General features: G+C 43.3%; 1 protein-coding gene across 1 annotated transcript in view; it reads left to right on the forward strand.

Annotated features, from left to right (window-relative positions):
• Positions 1–16,750, forward strand: part of hspg2 (heparan sulfate proteoglycan 2) — a 524,258-nt gene that overhangs the window by 224,951 nt on the left and 282,557 nt on the right. The window contains exons 7-12 of the mRNA XM_078558280.1: positions 799–927; positions 6,243–6,509; positions 9,396–9,515; positions 11,724–11,855; positions 12,861–13,005; positions 14,185–14,336. Coding sequence (XP_078414406.1) covers positions 799–927; positions 6,243–6,509; positions 9,396–9,515; positions 11,724–11,855; positions 12,861–13,005; positions 14,185–14,336 — 945 coding nt within the window. The remainder of the gene's footprint in view (positions 1–798; positions 928–6,242; positions 6,510–9,395; positions 9,516–11,723; positions 11,856–12,860; positions 13,006–14,184; positions 14,337–16,750) is intronic.

The following is a 16,750-nucleotide window of genomic DNA, read 5'->3' on the forward strand; positions in this document are numbered from 1 at the left end:
TGGATGCCATACTTGAGGAAGGATGTGAAGGCATTGGAGAGAGTACAGAGGAGATGCACAAGAATGATTCCCAGGATGAAGAACTGTAGCTATGAGGATAGAGTGGAGAGGTTGGGACTGTTTTCCTTGAAGAAAAGATGGCTGAGAGGAGACTTGATAGAGTTATTCAAGATCCTGAGGGGTATGGACAGGGTAAATAGTGAGAAACTGTTCCCACTCTAGGAAACATCAAGAACAAGAGGGCAAAGATTCAAAATAACTGGCAAAAGGAGTAAAAATGATGTGAGGAAAAGTTTTTTTCACCCAGAGGGTGGTTGGAGTCTGGAACAAACTTCCTGAAAGGGTGGTGAGACAGGTTCAATCGAGGTATTCAAAAGGGAATTGGATTGCTACCTGAAAAGAGAGAATGTGCAAGGTTACGGGGCTAAGGCAGGGGAGTGGGACTAGGTGGAATGCTCTTTCGGAGAGCCAGTGCAGACTTGAGGGGCTGAATGACCTCCTTCTGCACTGCAAAGATACTGTGATACAAGGTGTCCCTGATGCATGTGCTGCACAACATTACTGTGCACTCACCTCCGAGTTCTCCTCAAAGTGCAGCCCACAAGTGCATGCTTTTTATGTGCTGTTGTGAAACATGGCTGGACAATACAGCCAGAGAGCAGGGGCTAGGAGGGGGAAGTAAAATTGCTAGGTGCTGACCCAGTTGACACACACAGCAGATATTTATGAACTGGTGTGCAACAATAAATGCTACAAGTTGTTTTGTTTTAATGAGCTTCATTCTACCCTTGTATTTAGATGTGATACTTATCCCTCGTGAGTGTCGTCCCGATGAATTTTCCTGTGGTTCTGGCGAGTGTGTCCCTCTTGATTATCGCTGTGACTTCAGGGCTGATTGCAACGACATGTCTGATGAAGACAACTGTGGTAAGAGCTCTATATATCTTGATGTAAAGGAGTTTGGAATTCAATGCGCACCTCCTCCTTCCTCTGAGGATTGCTGTAGTGGTGCTAATCTTTGCCCACCAGAGCAACCACCAGATCTGTATCTTGTTGCATGTCTTCTTTATGGTAATTTTGACTCACTAATCAGGGCCGCCCAAAGGTCTTTATCATGGACTCAGGATTCCAGTCACATTGGAAATGGAGTGAAAGGTGTGGAGAATGATAAACAATGACTTTCAGTCACATGAGGAAACCACCTCTGGTCCATCCAGGCTTTGCCAAGATGGGAGGAGGAACTGAATAAAACGTGGGTAAAATAGTGTGTAAGCCATATGTTACTAATTATGCCCAACAAGTTACAGTGTGCAACCATGTGGAGCAATTTTTATCGCATCCGAATTTTTTTAATGTGTTGCCTTTCTTTGGAAATAAGAGTATATCAGTACATTACTGCAGGGGGTTTTAACTGGGCCTTTACGAGAAGGTTTCAAGGACTCTGCCACAAATAATGTATTCCTATAGATGCTGTAGGAACATTGCTGAATAAGGTCCGGGCCTGCCATGGAAAGCACCACTGGGCCCCAGAGCCTCATGGTCATCAGTCAGCCTTGTCGTTATGGAGACGCTGTCCTGTCTCAGCAGACACGCTCTGCTCAGCTCTCTAGTAACGGATGAGAGAAGTGAGAGCTCTAATGGCATCAACACCATTGGTTTCATCAATACTCTGAGCTCCAGTAACATATTATCAGCCTTACTGACAGTTTACCAACCTCTATGACCATCTGCTAATTTCACTATGACTTTACCAGCCTCTGTCAGTTCACCGGCCTCAGTGATGATCTTCTCACTTAAGCAGAGCTCGAACAACCTTGGTCCAGCCTTAACCTCATAATAATGAGCAGACTCAGTGCCAACTTACCAACCTAAGTAACACTCAACCAGCTTCAGCAGAACACCACTAACCTGAGCCACAGTTTATTAACCTCAGTGACCGTGTACAGACTTCAGTGAGACCAATATCAGCAAAAATAAATCAGTAGCAACAAGATAAATTACAAAGAACAGGAAAATTCGTCGTAAATGCCACAATCAATACCAGGGGATAATTTTTCATCCAATACCTTCATGTCTTGTCAGAATTATTGCTTAGTAACAAGTTTCACATTAAGTAAAACAAAATTAGTAAATACATGTTTAATTGTATAACAATTTTTTCTTAGAAAAAGTACTTGTTTTACAAGAGGTCCTTGGAGTTTTTTTACAATACAGGAGGGGTTGTCTCAGAAGCAGAGGTTGAAAACCCTGCAGTAATGTACTGGACCAACAACCCAGAGACTGGGTCATCTCTCTTGTCTCCCAAACTTACTCCTATTTTACAGAGTTTTCAACCACATATCTGCACCATCACGAAAACCACCTATTTCCACCTCTGTTACATCACCCATCTCTGCCCCATCTCAGCTCATCTGCTGCTGAAATGCTCATCCCTACCTTTGCTATTTCTAACTCTTCCAACATACTCCTGGCTGGGCTGCTACATTCTACCCTCCATAAACTTGAGGTCATCCAGAACTCTACTGTCCTTGTCCTAACTCGCGCCAGATCCATGACCCCTGTGCTCACTGACCTGCATTAGCTCCTGATTAAGCAATGCCTCATTTTTAAAATTCTTGTCATTGCTTCACCCCCTGCCTATTTCTGTAACATCCTCCAGCTCCACATCCCTCTGAGATATCCACACTCCTTTAATTCTAGCCTTTTGAACACCCCCGATTTTAATTACTCTGTCACTGGTGGCTGTGCCTTCCGTTGTCTAGGCCCTAAGCTCTGGAAGTCCCTCCCAAGCCTCTCCATCTCACTACCTCACTTTTTTCCTTTAAGACACTCCTTAAGACCTACCCCTTTGACCAAGCATTTGGTCACCTGACCTCACCTCCTTACATTGCTTGGTATCATATTTTATTTTATCTAGCCTCTGAAGTATCTTGGAACATTTTTATTCTGTTAAAGGTGCTATGTAATTATATGTTGTTGTTACGGTCCACAGTGCCCACTGGGATATTGTTTGTTTGGTTTTGAGTTTAATATTTTTGTTTTAAATGTTTAAAGTATTCTTGTACCAACTGTGCAACATCACCTTGGACATCATCCCATGGCTTCTCATGATTGGTTAAGATCTGGATAGCTTCTCATTGGTGCCAGCTGCTACTTTCAGAATCTGTCTCCAATATCATGGCTTCCCTCTTGCTGGTTTCAGATGGGTAAACTACAGAGGAAGCCAGTGGGGTATTTGGTTGGAGAGGCTTGTTAGGCCTTTCGAGGCCTTGTCCTCCAACACATACATTGGCGAGGATTGTAGAGTTTCTCTTACTTCCGGAAGAAGTTGGTGTGACGATTGTTCTCAGACCAAGTAGAAAGATCCCTTGTTATTTAAAACTTGGACCAGCAATAAACTGGTGACCTTCACTTGTCTCCCTGCTGTATCATTTGGGTGGATTTTATATCATTATAGCTCTCCTGGTGAACAAACAGGTGGGATAATATTTACTTGCTCTTGGCATTGACCACAGCAAGCAGATAGAATTGCTTCAAGGAATAGTTTTTATTTTAAACTAATTATCTTGATGTTTTCTGAAATTTCTTTCCTGTTTACAAGAAATAAATACCAATTTCAAAGTGGCCTGTGTTTTCCAGTATTATGAAGCAGTGTCTCTGTGGGAGTCCGTATCAAAATGCAATGCCCCCCAACTAACATTACTAGCACCGGGGGAGCAGCTTCAGTACCCAGATTGCAGCGCCTCAGCGTACCCAGACTGCAGCGCCTCAGTGTACCCAGACTGCAGCGCCTCAGCGTACCCAGACTGCAGCGCCTCAGCGTACCCAGACTGCAGCGCCTCAGCGTACCCAGACTGCAGCGCCTCAGCGTCCCCAGACTGCAGCGCCTCAGCGTCCCCAGACTGCAGCGCCTCAGCGTCCCCAGACTGCAGCGCCTCAGCGTCCCCAGACTGCAGCGCCTCAGCGTACCCAGACTGCAGCGCCTCAGCGTACCCAGACTGCAGCGCCTCAGCGTACCCAGACTGCAGCGCCTCAGCGTACCCAGACTGCAGCGCCTCAGCGTACCCAGACTGCAGCGCCTCAGCGTACCCAGACTGCAGCGCCTCAGCGTACCCAGACTGCAGCGCCTCAGCGTACCCAGACTGCAGCGCCTCAGCGTACCCAGACTGCAGCGCCTCAGCGTACCCAGACTGCAGCGCTTCAATAAGAATGCTGACCATGTGAAGGGAACTAGTAATGGGCGATAAATGCCGACTTTGTCAATAATACCCACATCTCTGGATTAATAAATATATAATTACACGTAAACCGTAGGTCTTTGATATTCTCAATATAGAGAGGATGTTTCCTCTTGTAGTGAAGAACATGACTAGAGGCCATCAATATAAGATAATCACCTAGACGCCCAGTAGGCAATTCAGAAGAAACTCTTTTACCCAAAGGATGGCGAGAATGTGGAGCTCACTACCCCAGGGAGTGGTTGAAACAATAGAACAGAAATATTTAAAGGGAAGCTGGACAAGCACATGAGGCAAAGAGAATAGAGGGTTATAGTGGTAGATATAGGTGAGGAAACATGGCACGAGGCTTGAATAGAGAATTATCATTGGTATGGACTGGTTGGGCTGATTGATCATAAGAAATAGGAGTGGGAGTAAGCCATTCAGCCCCTTGAGCCTGCTGCACCATTCAGTAAGATCATGGCAGACCTGACTGTGGTCTTAACTCCATTTTCCTGTCTGTCCCCCATAATCTTTGACTTCCTTGTCAGTGAAAAATTTGTCTTACTCAGCCTTGAATGTACTCAATGACCTAGCCTCCACTGCTCTCTGGGGAAGAGAATTCCACAGACTAAGAACCGTCTGAGAAAGAAATGTCTCCTCATCTTTGTGTTAAATGGAAGATCCCTTATTTTTAAGCTGTGCCCCCTAGTTCTAGATTCCCTCATGAGGGTAAATATCCTTTCCGCATTTACCCTGTCAAGCCCCCTCAGGGTTTTTTATGTTTCAACAAGATCATCTCTCATCCTTCTGAACTCCATTGAGTACAGGCCCAACCTACTCAACTTTTCCTCATAAGATAACCCCTTCATCCCAGGGACCCGCCTGGTGAAGCTCCTCTGAACTGTTTCCAATGCAAAAATAACTCTCCATAAGTAAGGAGACCAAAACTGCACACTGTACTCCAGGTGTGGTCTTAGCAATACCTTGTACGGCTGTTGCAAGACTTCTCTACTTTTATTCTCCAACTCCCTTGTAATAAAGGCCGACGTGCCATTTGTCTTCCTAATTACTGCATGCCAATGTTTTGTGATTCAAACTGTGTGCTGTCTAATCTTTAAGAATTTCTCAGTGCTTCAAGTGCATTTAAGATTGAAACTTGCTTTAAACCCCAGGGAAGAAAATTGACGATAGAATGTTCCAGTATCTTTTAAACCTCGTTGGCCTCTCTTCCCTATGTCTCAGGCTGGTTCACTACAATATCTAAATATGAACAGTCCATGACACTGGTGTGTTACAGTAGGGACAAGTTCTGCAACCAATCTGTGCCCATCTGCAAGGAAAGTTCCATCAGTATTCCAACATCAACTTTCCTACATCTGCTTCTGTTGGCCCTTAAAACCTCTAAGCAACCTGTTATTAAGGGAACCTTAATGTGTCCTTTTGGAGCCTGTGGCCTCAACTTTCTGTGATTTATTTTCGAAGTGCATTTTTTCACCACTTAGTACACGTTTACAACTTGAACACTCACCACCTGGCCTCCCTGTCCCATCCCTCTCAATGATTCCTTTACAATGAAGGGAAAACTATGGCAGTTTTCTGGCCTCATGCTTCCCGCCCTGTGCTGCCCTTCCACAATTGCCAGTAGACAGTGGGTGGAAAATAGAGTTAATAGGGTGTAAATTCATCCTGGTTGCTAGCTGTTTGGGGGATAGTGACCCTGACGCCTGTTTTACAGCCCACCCAACAAATGTCATTGCAAAAGAAAGTGTGTGGGAGTAAAAGGTGTGGGATGATAACACCCATTTTGTGCCACTCTCTGAGATTAACTTGTACACATGTGAAATTATTGGGGTATAATATCAATCATTGCAAGGTGTAAATATTAAGGTTGAATTCTCAGAGAGTAAAATTAGAAATGACTTTTCCGAGCCCTGTAAGGAAAGCTTTAGCCGGGATGGTCTATCTGCACTAAGAAGTCTTGGTTCTCACATCTGCATATTACATTTTCAAAACCCACAGCGGATGTAATTGAACCAGTTTCCACTGTTCCACCCATTCGGCCAAGAACACCGGCAGCCCCTACAACACCTGCATTTATTACAGCCAAACCAGAGCGACGACCACCAAGGCCGCTGGTTACTGCAGCACCGACTCCCCCCACTATTGACGTGCTGAGACCCTGCCCAATAGACAAGGCAGTGTGCCAGAATGGGCAGTGTATCCCCAGGGACTACCTGTGTGACGGAGAAAGGGATTGCACTGACGGAAGCGATGAGCTGGACTGTGGTAAGTACCTGAAGTAGAATTTCCTGAGCACTAATTTGTTTAGGAGAGCATGAAGAGCATTTGTTGTTGTTGAATTATTTTTTGTCACTGGTTTTCACATAAGAAGGGAACTGAACATTGCTGTTATTAACTGTTAGAATGTTCTGGAAAATAAGCAGCAATGGAGAATTGCTAAGGTGTTTCCAGCCTCAAATGCAGAAAATTGGCTATGACCTCCACTTCTAATTGGTTACCTCTGACCCCTGCTGGAAAGTGTGTGAATATAATGGTCATAGAGACAATGAACCAATCTTAGAGGTTTCCATGCACACACATTGGGGAAGAGCCAGGGTCAGGCTATATTGTGGATTGAATGTCCGAATGATATTACTGACCAGGATTATCAGTCCTGTGGTGCCTGTGGGACTGCACTTTGCCATAAATTGCTGTTTTGTGCCACCATGATTTTAATCACTCCACTATTGGCCCCTCTCCCCAAGCCCCTCTCCCCTGCTCCCCCATTTAAGTCACCCTTTAAGACTTACCTACTTGATCCAGTTTTTGGCCAACAGTTGTTTCCTGATGTGGCTCACTGTTAAATTCTGTTTGATATCATTCCTGTGTAGCATCTTGGAACATTTTACTACGTTAAAGATGCCACATTAATGTAAGTTGTTGTTTTACAAGATGCTGATGAACCACTTGACCTTCTCTGTCATACTTCTACATCTCCTAAACCACCCCCCCACACTCTGATCTGCCCAGATTCTTGTGATGCCCCCTCAGTTGTAGTTCTGAAATATAGTTATTTCTTGCTTAACCACGAAAGACTATCAGAGACTGAGCTTAACAATTAAAGGTAACTGGAGATCACTCTGGCATCCAACTTCTTGGAGGCTTTGAACCAGCACCTGGGACCTTGAGATGCTGAGATAAGATGTTGAGTAAGCTGAAGGGTGAAGGACTTGGTGCGTGAAGAGTGGGAGGAAAGAAGCAGCCCTCCCACCAAGTCCTTTTGAAAACAGAGTTTGAAGAATTTATACTTCAAAATAAAATTGTTGAGGCACAGCCAAGTGCTCTGTTTCTCCTCAATCCTGAAAGACTTTGCATTTATATGGCACCACTTCCATTCTTAGGGCATGTGAATGACTTGTGAAGAGTTGTCACTGCTGTTAGACAGCCAATAGGGTAACTGATTCCTTCCACATTCCGATCTAACACACACCGTGAGCTGAGTGGCCAGTTACCCTGCTCTTGGTGGTTTTGGTCGAGGAATAAATATTGACCAGGGCATCAGGAAAATGCCTCTGCTTATCTTTGAAATGTGCAGTGAGATGTGTTATGTCTCCCTAAAGAGTCAGATGGAGTCTCAGTTTATTGCCTCATCCAATGGATACCACTAATTCAGGCCTGGATGGGGGCTGGCACACCACTGTGGCTGCCCAGAAACCTCATGTACCTCATTCAAGTAGACACTTCCCTTCTGAACCTGCATGGCAAGTATCCTGGGTCTGGTCAGCCATGAGGTGGTGTTCACAGCCACATTTTATCCGCTCCCCTCAAACTGTCCAAACACACGTGGAATTTTCCAACCGGCCTCACTGGATCAGACTTGGACAAAACTAACACCCATTTAATTTGTCCTCCTCCTTAACCCAGGGATAAAAGACAATTTGTGACCCCACTGATAGCCCTAACTGAGACCCACAAACTCTGATTTAGGGATTGATGCTAGGATCTTCATGAGATTATAAGAAAGAGGCGCAGGAGTAGGTCATTCAACCCATTCGGCCTGCTCCGCTATTCAATAGCATCATGGCTGACCTGATTGTGGCCTTAACTCGACAATAATAAGACAGCTCCTTCATCCCAAGAACCAACCTAGTGAACCTTCCTTAATTGACTGCAATGCAAGTATATCCCTCATTAAGTAAGGAGACTAAAACTACACAATACTTCAGATGCAGCCTTCTCATTGCCCTGTACCTTTGTAGCAAGACTTCCCTACTTTTATGCTCCACCCCCCTTGCAATAAAGGTCAACATTCCATTTGGGTTGCTAACTACTTGTACCTGCATGCTAACTTTTTGTACCTGCATGCTAACTTTTTGTGATTCATGTACAAAGACACCCAGATGCTTTTGTATCTCAGCATTCTGAGGTCTCTCTCCTTTTAAATAATATGTTGCTTTTCTGTTCTTCCTGCCAAAGTAGACAACCTCACATTTTTCTCAGATTGTACTCCATCTGCCAAATTTTTGCCCACTCACTTAACCTATCTATATCCCTTTGCAGAATCATTGTATCTCCCTCAGAACTTATGCCTATTTTTGTATTGTCAATAAATTTGACTGCAGTGCAGTTGATCCCTTCATCCAAGTCAGAAATATACATTGCAAATGGTCTAGATTCCAGCACTGCTCCCTGTGGCACTCCACTTGCTACAGTTTATGAACCTGAAAATGACCCATTTACCCCTTTCCTGTTAGTTAGTCAATACTCTACCCATGCTAATATATCACCCTCAACACCATACTCTTCTACTCAGTATCTCACTACAACAGAAAACTCCATTTAGCCACCGATTAGTTGAGGGGTGAAAGCTATTCTCCACATTTACTTCCATAAATCTATACAATATATTATTAAATTTGGTATGTCAATCTCACACTCCTTATTTTGATATCATTCTGTGACAAACAGTTGCACTTCCATTATGTGCATCTTTTCTTCCTAAGTCCCAGAAGTGGCAGGTCCCTAAACTTACATATACAGCATCAGTCTGGGCACTCAGTCTCCATAGGCAAAGCCAGGGGACATGCAGCAGTAGATCTAATTGTTTTGTATCGGGCAATTTTTGAAAAGCACAGCTCAGGCAATGTGAATTCACTTTTTCTTGTTCCCTAGGAACGCCATCACCATGTGAGCCCAATGAGTTCAAGTGCAAGAACGGTCGCTGTGCCCTGAAGCTGTGGCATTGTGATGGCGATAACGATTGCGGAGACAACTCTGATGAAGAATACTGTCGTAAGTCAGCGGAAAGTATCCTTCAGCCATATCCCTGCCCCAGAAACAGATTGCACGTTGATGTGCTTTGTCAGCTAATTCATTTAAAACTCTTTGTACTCGGGCTGGTTTTCGATTGCAGGAAGTGGGTTATTGTAATGAAATGCTAATTAAGAGAAAGTAATTAAGTCTCTCACTTAAGTAAATCAATATTTCTTGCACTCCCTAAAATGCCCGGAGAAATTGAATGTGAACTCCATCGCATTCTCAGCCTGATGAGTCACATTGCTAAGATCCTTCGTCGAGTACACATGAAAAGGGCCAGGGGCAAGATAAAGCCAGAAACTTCAGCTCTTCAATGTGGTTTTGTAGAAGATAAAGGAATAAGAAATGCTATCAGAAAGAGCTATGGAAACGAAAAAAGATGTAGTCGTGTGTTTTATTGATTATAGTAAGGTATTTGATGAGGTGAAACATGGAGAACTGATGTGTTAAAGCCTCTTGACCTTGAAGGCAAGGATCTGAGAATAATGAGAAATTTTCATTGTGAACAAACTGCAGCTGTGAAAGTTAAGAATGATGTAAGAGATTTTGTGAAGATTAAAACAGGGTCAGACAGGGGTACTTCCTCCACAAATTTATTCAGTTTATATCGTGAAAATATTCTTCAAGAGATTGAAGACCTTCCTGGATTATTAGTTGGAGGCTACAACTTTAATAATATAAGATACGCCGATGACACTGTTCTCATTTGAAGTTTCTCTGCAGAGTCGGCAAAGATTTTGGATAGAGTAGTGAGGAGAAAGGGCTGAGCATAAATTGGAAAAAAAAGAAAATCATCCAAAGAAAATCACACCAGGATGTGAGATCACAGTGAAGAATGAAAAGGTCACACAAGTAAACTAATTTTGTTATCCAGGACGTATGTTAACATTGGATGGAAAGTGCAACCAAGAAGTAAGACGAAGGATTGGAATGGTCAAAGATGCATTTCAAAAAAATAGAAAAGATTATGATCAACTCAAAATTAGCCGTGAAAACAAAGCTGAGAATCCTGGAATGCAACATCACACCAATTTTGACATATAAAAGTGAGTGTTGGGACAATCAGTGAAGCAATGCAGAGAAGAATTGAAGCTGCAGACTTACGGTTTTTGAGGCAAATAATGAAGATATCTTGGACAAGTCACACCAGCAGTGAAGAAGTGCTAGTAAAATCTGAGACCAGAAGAACTCTGCCGACCAAGTTCAGGAAGAGATAGTTGGAATTTCTTGGGCGCATAATAAGAAATCATGATTTAGAAAGTCTGATGCTGATGGGAAAGATCGATGGTAAAAGAGATCGAGGTAGACAAAGAACAATCTTTCTAAAGAGCCTTGCAAGCTGGATAAATGTACCATCAACAAAGATGACCCACACCTGCAGAGCAAGATTAATATGGAGGTTCATGGTCACCAACGCCTTCTTAGGACATGGGACCTAATGAGAGAGAGAGAAATCTACATTGGGCTAATGCCTTTTTATTTCTAATTGCTGTTGATATATGGTCTGGGGATGTTACAGTGCAGACAAATGGCAGTGCAAGCGTTGCTGACAGATTTAAGAGGGTGCTCATCATCTGTAGTATATCATTAGACCTGACTCCTGTACAGGTTGTGTCCGTGTGTCAGTGATTTTGCTGATGGTGGTCTAAGAATTCCAACCAGTTGAAGGGAAAGCTGGCCACTGTGAATGACCAGTTTCACTCTTGTAGAGACACGTTTGGAGATCATGGCCTGGATTTTTTGATCGGTATTGTTCTAATGCAGAATGATAAACTAGGAAATTTAGGCCACTGTCTACCTAGGCAATGAATATGAAAGTTTAGTTCTCAAAATGTCGAACTTTAGGATACAGAATGAAGAACACCTAAATCTCGACGGGATCCATCGCAGGTGGCCACTCTCATATTAAACCCAAATCTGAAGATAAACTTACCTGGCAGAATATATGCTCATACTTTATGACTCACAAACTTAAAGCCAGATGAAATGAAGATAAGGGATTGACATGTAACTTTTTTGCTTAATCGCTATATTGCCCTGATATTTTTCTCTTGTTTATGTCATCTGTGACCCCCCCCCCCAACCGGACACATTGTAAACCATGAGCAGGCTGTGTGGTGTGAGATCTGATCAATGTCTTTTCCAGTGAATAAGTTCTAGTAAAAGTGTTCTGTCAACTTTCAGCCACCAAAGGACCTGGAGATACGTGTGCTCCTGAGCAATTTGTCTGTGTTTCAACCCAAACGTGTATCCCGGCAAGTTATCAGTGTGATGAGGAGGCTGACTGTCCTGATCGGTCAGATGAATTTGGATGCAGTAAGTAATCAGTGCTGTCATTATGTAAAGAAACTGTGTCGCCCTAACTAATCCACTTTGTTGGCCATGTTTGCATTCAGGGAAGTGAGGACGATATTGAAGCTTTGTTGAAACTCCCACTTTGAAATTTGCGTTCATGTTACTTATTTTGTTGGTATTCTTTGTTGGGGTGGGGGAGTAGGGGTGTAAGACTAATTGGATAGCTCTTTCAAAGAGCTAACTCTGACAAGATGGGCTGAATGGCCTCTTTCTATCTTCTGCTATCAGAAACAGCTGCTTCAACCCTTGATGATTTTGAACACCTCTGATCATCTCTGCTCCAAGGACTGCAACCCTGGCTCCTCAAGTCTTTCCACATAACTGAAGTCCTCTAACCCTAATAAATCTCCTCCAGACCCTCTCTAAGCCTTGATTTCCTTCCTAAAGTGTGGTGCACAGAATTGGATGCAGTACTCCAGTCGGGGCCTAACTAGCGATTTATGAAGGAAAAGTCATTCACTGAACGAGCCTCTGAGGCATTTCAAAGGCACTGCATAAAGGCAAATATTACTTTGATAAAATGGTTCCAAGGTTGAAATAATGAATTAAGTCACTGGTCTGTTTTTTAAACAAAAAGAATATGATAGTGATTTGGGAGGCAGGTCGATAGTCTGCAGAGTCCAATGGGAACTTGTCGTCATATTGTTGCTGATTTTGCTTTCTTGTCACCATCCTTTTTTTTTAAGAACCAATGTGGGCTTCTGTTTTGTTTCTTCCCATCGCAGCAGGGTTAAGACCGAGAGCTCACAACGGTGGGTTTTGTGATCATGAGCCGTCCCCTCTCCTGGATGGGACATTTGTTGAAACTGCCAATGACACTTCTTTTTCTTTCCCATCGAGTCTTTAAAGCTCAATTTATTTGAAGATTCTTCTGTTTTGACTTGAAGCTGTTCTTAATCTATGACCAAGAAATTGGCACAGAGGTGTGTAGGGTTATAAGTCATTGTTGAATATTATTCTCTACAGCTCCTCCCCAGGTCATCACACCACCACAAGAAACAGTCATGGTGAAGCGTGGAGCTACCATCACATTAACTTGTATGGCGGCAGGTGTTCCGACTCCAATCATTACGTGGAGATTGAACTGGGGTCACATCCCTATTACCAGCAGGTAACTATTACGTGGTCTGTGAGTTGGTTGAACGTTAGCAATGTGCCCATTATCCCCACAAGGGATAATGCCTGGTAAGCCACTCGGGTCAAGGGCAATTAGGGATGGGCAGCAAACACTGGCCCTGTCAGTGACATCCATGTCCCCTCAATGAGTGAAGAAAAAAAACCTGGGAGAGGTGAAAAACTGGGTAAAAACCTTGGTCAAGTTGGGGAAAAATAAAATCTGGGAATTCTCCCTCTGACCTGCTAAGATGATCCAAACTAGCCTAAGAAACCATGCTGACCCTGCTGTAATGTCACCCAGTGCTACAGATTCTCAGTTGTTACTTGTCTTTTCCCTATGTGCAGAGCTCTCTAAACAGAGCCAAGACTGTAATGAAGTCAGTGGGTGCATAATTTAATGATTTTTCCTGTATTTTAATTGGTTTAGTGTTTCCAGCTTTCTAAAATTACAACCATTCTTCCTTTGAATTTTCCAAATCATTAGCTTATTACTGTAATTAGAGGTAGTGTATTTGTGGGGTCTTTACAATAGTCCTGAATATTCCTCACTAAAAGCTACAGGGCACTGTATTCAGACTCATGGCATTCTCTAACATGTTATACCCTCATAATTTTTAATGTGTATATCCAAGCGTTATTCCTTGGACTGAGGAGACTGTAGCACAAGAAAAATGATTATGTCAAACAGATGTTTTGTGTGTTGCTGCATGAAGGTAAACGGGTCTATTTCTTTTTCTTTCTCTATTTCTTTCTCTCTCACCCTCTCCTCTCTTTCCCCTGCTTTCTCTTCAACTTTCCCCTTGCCTCTGCTGCACCCTCCCCACCCTCCCCTACTGATGGGCTATAAGGGAAATTTCAGGTCCAGAACAAGGGAAAAGAGCGGCTAATAATGATAGGGTGTTGAAACGGCAAAATACACTGTCCATGTTTCCTGACTATAAATGAAATTATATGGGATCTATGTTGCATTACTTAGCATATGCAGTTTGCATGTGCTTACAGCAGCCTTCCTGTCAAGTTAAGGAAACTTACTTATTGTTTTGGAATGTGGGCTAGCGCAATTTGAGTTTGCGGTGAGTCTCTGGACACACACTAGTGTAGCGTGTTGTTCTAGCACAGCTTTATGCCAAAAAGACAACTGCGACTGATTCTCATTGATTTATTTTTTCTGCAGAGTTAGCATGACTAGCCAGAATGGCCAGGGCACACTGATCATTAGGGATGTCAAGGAGTCAGATCAAGGAGCGTACACCTGTGAGGCCATCAACGCCAAAGGAATGATCTTCGCAATCCCTGATGCGCTGCTGATTTTGCAATCCAATCCAGGTAACCCTTCACACTAAGCTCAACAGAAAGTATTAGTTAATAATATAGAACATCCTTGATTCATCATTGTAAGCATTAATTCCAAACTCTGTGGCTGGTCAGGAGTTTGAATTGACAATGGAGGCCATTGACACAGGGATGGACTTCTATTATACTCCAGAAATCCACCTTTCAGTTTGTAGGCAAACCTTTGGTCCTGTTGGTTTTAATATTTAAGGATCAGTGGTACAAATTTGCTCCCTGGCTTTTTGCAGATGCTAAGGAATGATAGATATCTCTTGACCAAACCAGAAGAGTAATCCATCTGATGTTTCCCTTGCAATGAACTTGGTTGACCCTGTGCAGCCGGGAACTTCCCATGTGGGGTGGATGGTGAAAAGAGTGGGTAAGGCAGGGAACAACCAGATAAGCCTTATACTGGGCGTGGGGATCAATAGTTAATCAGTTGTTGTCACCAATAGAATTATTCTCCACTCCAAATATTCTGAGGGCCAAATGCCATTCATTGCCCAGCTATTTTTCAGCTTTGAACTCACATTACATGTTGTCAGTTGCACCCTGCTGCATCCCTACCTGACCATTAACACTGTCCACCCTTTTGCTTAAATTATTGAAATGCTCCCACAAGGCGCAGCAAGTGTGCTTTGAGAGGAGCTAAGTCATGCAGAACCTGCGAGGCTGGAGATCATTGCCTGCTCCGTGTGGAGCGAGCTTTTCTCAGGTGGCGGCAAGAACTCTTCAATTCGTGTTTGAACCATTGGGACAGGGACGGGAAGATTGATCCGCTGGTTTGGCACCAGTCCACCCTTGTCAGAGCGAGAGGAGGCTGGAACACAGGTGTGATGCCCCACATAGTTGTGCAGTCAGCAGATGCTTGGCACCAGCATGCCTGGCACTGGAAGCTGACTGGCAGAAATGGAATTGTGATCCAGCAAAGAGTCAGTCCTTTCAGGGGATGAAGAAAGAACATTAAAATAAAATTTGTACAATTGATTTTGTGACATCTTCCTTTGACTGATTCTGCAACTGCTCTGCAGGATTACATAGGATATAAGGCACAGAAATAGGCTATTCAGCCCAACTAGTCTGTGCTCCATTCGAGCCTCCTCACATCTTTCCTCATCTAAATCTATCATTGTAACCCTCTAGTCTAGCCTCCCTTAAATGCATCTACACTATTTGCTTCCACTCCCAGTAGTCACAAGTTCCACGTTGTCACCACTGTTTGGTTGAAGAAGTTTATTTCTATCTGCTTTCCTCCTTTAAGGCACTTCTTAGAACTTGCCTCTTTGACCAAGCTGTTGGTCATCTGTCCTAATATCACTTTATGTGGCTCAGTCTCATATTTCTGTTTTTGTTTTAATTTCCAAAACTATAATTTCAATATTTTGTTATGAAGGAATTGAATTGACAGGTTGGCAGTCTAGAAGTGGTTTATGGTGAATTTACAATCTCAACCTGATTAATCGGCACTGCGTTCCTTACTTTTTCAGCAGTCTATTCATGACTTCTCTAGCCGGACATGGTAAAATGGGTTGAATTCTTGAATGGTCTGAGTTGGGAGTGTGGGCAGATGGGGAGGGGCCAAGGGAGAGACAATTAAAAAAAGGTGAATGGAAAATATCTGAAATAACTGAAAATCCTACAAGTAAATTGCTTTCAAACAAGCAAGGATGGACAAATGCAATTGTTTCAGAATGATGGTATCTAGCCATTGAGATCCATAGAACCATAGAAAAGTTACAGCACAGAAGGAGGCCATTCGGCCCATCTTGTCCATGGCAGCCCGAGGACACCCAGGTGCCCTTTCTAATCCCACCTCCCTGCACCTAGCCCATAGCCCTGCAGCTTACAGCACTTAAGGTGCAGATCCAGGTACTTTTTAAAAGAGTTTAGAGTTTCTGCCTCTACCACTAACTTGGGCAGCAAATTCCAGACACCCACTACCCTATGCGTAAAAAAGTTCTTCCTCATGTCCCCCCTACACCTTCTGCCACTTATCTTGAATTTATGTCCCCTGGTTCTAGAATTCTCCACCAAGGGAAACAATTTTATCCTGTCCACTCTATCTATTCCCCTCATAATTTTGTACACCTCAATCAAGTCACCTCTCAGCCTTCTTTGTTCTAAGGAAATTAACCCCAACCTATCCAATCTCTCCTCGTAACTACACTTTTCTAACCCTGGCAATATTCTTGTAAACCTCCTCTGCACTCTCTCCAGAGCTATTACATCCTTCCTGTAATGTGGTGACCAGAACTGCACACAGTACTCCAGTTGTGGCCTCACCAGTGTTTTATACAATTCCAACATTATATCCTTACTTTTATATTCTATACATCTGCCAATGAAGGAGAGCATTCCATATGCCTTCTTTACAATCTTGTCTGCTTGAACTGCTGCCTTCAGGGACC

This window comes from Cetorhinus maximus, chromosome 15 (genome assembly GCF_964194155.1).
Source record: "Cetorhinus maximus chromosome 15, sCetMax3.hap1.1, whole genome shotgun sequence".
Classification (NCBI taxonomy): domain Eukaryota; kingdom Metazoa; phylum Chordata; class Chondrichthyes; order Lamniformes; family Cetorhinidae; genus Cetorhinus; species Cetorhinus maximus.